Source organism: Pecten maximus, chromosome 18, assembly GCF_902652985.1.
Source record: "Pecten maximus chromosome 18, xPecMax1.1, whole genome shotgun sequence".
Taxonomy (NCBI): Eukaryota; Metazoa; Mollusca; class Bivalvia; order Pectinida; family Pectinidae; genus Pecten; species Pecten maximus.
Window position 1 is genome coordinate 6763182 of NC_047032.1, and position 4990 is coordinate 6768171.

At 39.7% G+C, this 4990-nt stretch overlaps 1 protein-coding gene across 1 annotated transcript; it reads right to left on the reverse strand.

The window, feature by feature from the left end:
* Positions 1 to 1200: 1200 nt before the first annotated feature.
* Positions 1201 to 2992, reverse strand: LOC117316209. Its single transcript, XM_033870737.1, has 2 exons — positions 2871 to 2992; positions 1201 to 2713 (listed from the first exon to the last, which is right to left on the reverse strand). Exons 1-2 carry the CDS (start codon positions 2953 to 2955, stop codon positions 2307 to 2309), a joined length of 492 nt encoding a protein of 163 aa, XP_033726628.1. The 5' UTR covers positions 2956 to 2992; the 3' UTR covers positions 1201 to 2306.
* Positions 2993 to 4990: the final 1998 nt, after the last annotated feature.

Consider the following 4990-nt stretch of genomic DNA (forward strand, 5'->3'; position numbering starts at 1 on the left):
ACTGAACCCTTATAACAAGAAAACATGATACACACTCAACCTTCTCCCCTGCAGGTAGGGCGTAAGAATTGTACCTGCTACTCCATTGCATGATCGTAAGAGGCGACTAAATTTGGGATCTTATCTTTTCTCTTCTTTCTTAACAACTTTCTTCTTCCTAATGTCTCCCTTGACAATGCCTCACTTTTGGCCTTTAGTTGAGCGTTCGCCGCTTTGAGGAAGGCTTTGAGTTCTGTCCCCTAGCCGAGACATACCAAAGTCTTTAAAAATGGTAGTTGCTTCTCCTGCTTAGCACTCAGCATATTTGGAGTGGGACGACTGGTTCGCCCGTTGTCAGTATAATGTGACCGGGTGGGGTGTGCTGCTGGGTGTCTTCGGCAGCATGCTTCAGTGAGATAGCACTATAAATCGGCAAATTTCGGGCCTATCACAAGGAGACTTAACACAAATATACCGCAGCCTCCCAAAACACACATACGCACTCACCACACGCATGCATGTCGCACGCACGGGAGGCCATCCTTAAATGACCTTAGCTGTTAACAGGACGTTAAACAAAATAAACCAAACCAAACCAAACACTCAACCTTATAACTTCACATCAAACAAATATAGTGTCTAGTATTTATAACACCATGCATTGAGACATTTGCTGTTACATTAATTAAACATTGATCTGGCCATTACTTATGAAGGATATTTTAGATTTTTGATTTACAGGAAGCAATATAACACTATATCTAGCGCCATCTCTTAATATACAGGGACATGTATGTATTACTACTAGGATGTATACTACTAGGATGTAAAACAACTGATCTTGAATTGATGGGCACTGACAATTATTGACAGTAAATATTATATATTATACATATTTACATAAGACTGGACCTGTGGACGGTTGGATTCTAACATTGCGGGTCACAAATCTCGTTGTACTTTACATAAGTAGAAATATCGTGATTGGATGTTTGTGTACACATACATCAACATTCAAATGAAAATAAACGCCTAAATTACAGTTATTCAAACAATTATTTACAAAAAAAAGATTTTGGCAATATATTGCATAACATGACGTTAACTGGTTATAACAAGTGCAGTCATGCTTTGTATTTCAGATTTCTTTGATACTTAAAATCATCAATATTTCAACATATCCTACCATTTCGATCATCAATAAAAATATTGACATTCCATTATGTAAATATACATTCATATTTAAGCAACTTTCATATGTTTATATTTTGATTTTTAAGATTATGTTTTAAGATAAAAAAAAGATTTTAATCGAAAAAGGTAACTTAAGTTTTCTTTGCGAGTTGCTTAAATATGAGCAATTAGCTCATTAACGATACAACGGAGACAATTTAGCCCGAAAACCGCCAAAAAATATCTTTATATGTATGTTTGAGTATGATATGATATATTTAAGTATCAAAGATTCCAAAATGAAAGATATTTGGTTAAAATACACTGATTTTAATTTTGATAGCATTAACATTGAGCACAACTCTAAATTCTGAAGAAAAATTGCATATTTCATAAAAATATGTAGTATACATTGTATAACTACATGATGAATCTGCTGACGTGTAGCTGAGGGAAAATAAGAAAGAAAAGGGAAAAGACAAAAAAACGGGGTCCTTTGGTGATGGTGTTAGTTAACACACTTGTATAGTGTCATCACACTGTTATTTCACGGCCTGATACTGTAACATTACACCCAATCGAGTCACATTTTGTTGAAAACTGACCACCCACACAAGCCCTTCACCTAGGGGAAAATGGACATTTAGAACCTTCGCCACTTCTATCCTTGCAAACATGAGTGATTAGTATAAGTTTCATAAAAACATTTTTGCAAATTGAATAAAGCCTCTAGTTTCATTCTGTGAATCGATTAGGATTCAACCATTTCCTTCTAATTAAAAACTCAAGTCACAATGGGATAACAATAAATCCTCAGAAGTCTGTTGAGAGTTATCATCGGAACCTTGTGTAAAACCACTGGGCGGTTAAGAGTCATCAGCGAAACCATGTGAAATACTACAGGGCGGTTCACAGTCCACAGCGACATATTGTGTAATACCGCTGGGTAGTTTAGAGTCAACACCGGAACCTTGTGTAATACGTCTGGTTGAGAGTTAACACCGGAACATTGTGTAATACGTCTGGTTGAGAGTTAACACCGGAACCTTGTGTAATACAACTGGTTGGGAGTTAACACCGGAACCTTGTGTAATACAACTGGTTGAGAAGTAACACCGGAACATTGTGTAATACCACTGTGCGGTTCAGAGACATCACCGAACCTTGTATAATACCGCTGGATGATTGAGAGCCAACAGTGGAACGTTGTGTAATACCGCTGGGCGGTTAAGAGTCAACACCGGAACATTGTGTAATACCACTGGATGATTGAGAGCCAACAGTGGAACGTTGTGTAACTCTACAGGATGGTTTAGAGTTACACCGGAACCTTGTGTAATACCACTGGGCAGTTGAGAGTTAACACCGAAACCTTGTGTGATACCACTGGACAGTTGAGAGCCATCACCGGAACCTTGTGAAGCACAGTTGTGCAATAGAGAGTCAGCATTAGATACTCCAATGTCCTCATTATTTCTTCTTTCAGTGAAACATGTTGTGTTGCCATTGGACTGTTGATGTTCGTCATTGGAATTCAGAAGATCCATTTCTACTTCGCTTCCTGTAATTGACAGTAACCAGGAGAACCTATACTAGTGAATGCAAGATACATTATACACAGTCTTCATATCAGTTTTTCATATGATTCGGTTTTGAGTATAACAACACCGATATACGTATCCGGTTAACGTTTACTTGCATGTTACATGATTACGTACCTGTTTCTGTGTGACGGTCAGCATCACACGTTCCGCCTGCACACAGTATATAACTAGCCCGAGTTTTCTCTGGCCCTATCATCATGTCTGGTGTAGGGCCAGAGCGCCACCATATGAAAACGTGGAATTATCCGACACCGTTTGGTGTCGCTAAGAATTTGGTGCAAATACATTAAAATCGGGTGTGACATAACACCTACCTTACATATATGGATGAATGGGATATTTATTTACCCCAGAACACCAATTTAGTCCCATCTAGGTGTTTTATTCCGTCCGACAACCTAGCAGGAAACATCGTCGCTAAGTACATCCGGGTCTTAATTGTCTCCGGCAATGGCAACAAATATAGAACAATGAGCCTAGAGGTACAGGGATGTCCGGTGTGCGAGTTTATCGTGTATGTACCTGCTTTAAGATACTGTATGGCTGGCAATATTCGCGGGGATCTAACTTCGCTATATTCGCTATATAGTTTAAACCCCGCGGAAATAACCCCCATGCGTATAGTTAAAATAAAACGCGGAAATCACACCCACGCGTATTGCTTACCCCCACGGGATTAACCCCCACACTTATAGTTACCCCTGAGGAAATGACACCCGAGCGTACAGTTTACCCCCGCAAAAATAATACCACGCATAAAGTGTAACTCCGCGGAAATAACCCAAAGCGAATAGTTTATCCCCTCGGAAATTCGGAAATATCTCCACGCGTATAGTTTAACCATGCGGAAATAACTCCCCGCGTATAGTTTACCGCCGCGAAAATAACCCAACGCGTATAAGTTTACCCCCACGGAAATAACACTCACGCGAAAAGTTTACTCCCGCGGGATTAACCACACGCGTATTGTTTATCCCCACGGAAATAACCCCCACGCGAATAGTTTACCTCCGCGGGATTAACCCAATGCGAATAGTTCAACCCCGGTGAAATACCCCCCACGTATATTTTTGACGTAGCGGGAACAACACTCCGCCTATAATTTATCCCGCGGGAATAACCCCAGGCGTATAGTTTTTACTCTGCAGAAATTCTCCCCGCGTATAGTCACCCCTCTCCGAAATAACACCCCCGCGTATAGTTTACCCCAGCGGGATTAACCCCACAAGTATAGTTTAACTCCGATGAAATAACCTCGAAGCGTATAAGCCCTCCGCGTAAGTTTAACCCATCGAGAATAACTCACACGGGTAAAGTTTAATCCCCCTCTCCCTCTAAAATAATCCCCGCGGAAATAACCTCTTTTACATTAGTACTGACGAAAACGTTTCCAAATAAAGTGTGATGAAATGTCATTTGTCACTTGATAATTGTTGTTTAAAATTGTTCAATTTAGTCTTTACACAAATTGACTACATTTTTCAGGTTCATGTACTAACAGTAAATGGAAAGCTACACTAGGAACGACAGGAGACGTTTTCCTAGTTCTCTTGGACACGGACGCATCAAGTCGAGGATATTGTGGGCTGAAGTGTTCCAGACAGCCGGACTGTGACAGCTTCCTGTTTGATACCGGGCCCGACCGCTGTAGATTACTTAATTCGACTTCCGGTGTATCAAATCAAACTGTGAACCTGGACGGAGTCTGGTACTTCGCGAAACTATGAATGGCAACATTTTGCTCGAAAAGTCCAGAAATCTTGTGTTTGGAAATTATTTCACATAAAAATCAGGAAATGGATTTGATCAGTTTTTCGTAGCAATGGGACTGCTTTTAAAAAAAAATGAATCATGGGTTTTCAATAGCAATATGTTTATGTTGATGTTTATGAGTGACTTTTTTTCACTCTGCGATGCTTGCTGTTTCTCTAGCAGTTATTGCTGATACACACATCACAATAAATGCGCGTTAAACAACCAATCAAACACATTCACCAAGCCATGGACCCATTAAGAACATTTTCCTTTACTAGAAATGCACAACTGTGAACATGGGAGATTGATTTTTGTCGCCAATGTATATATGGATACCGGTGACTCACGGTGATTGGTGATCCATTAGGGGATGTTTTAAAACTGATAATCCACACAAAATAATATGGAAGTACATTAATAAAACTCTCTTTAAGACAACACGTGTATAATCTATATTTTCAATCAATCCTATACCCATT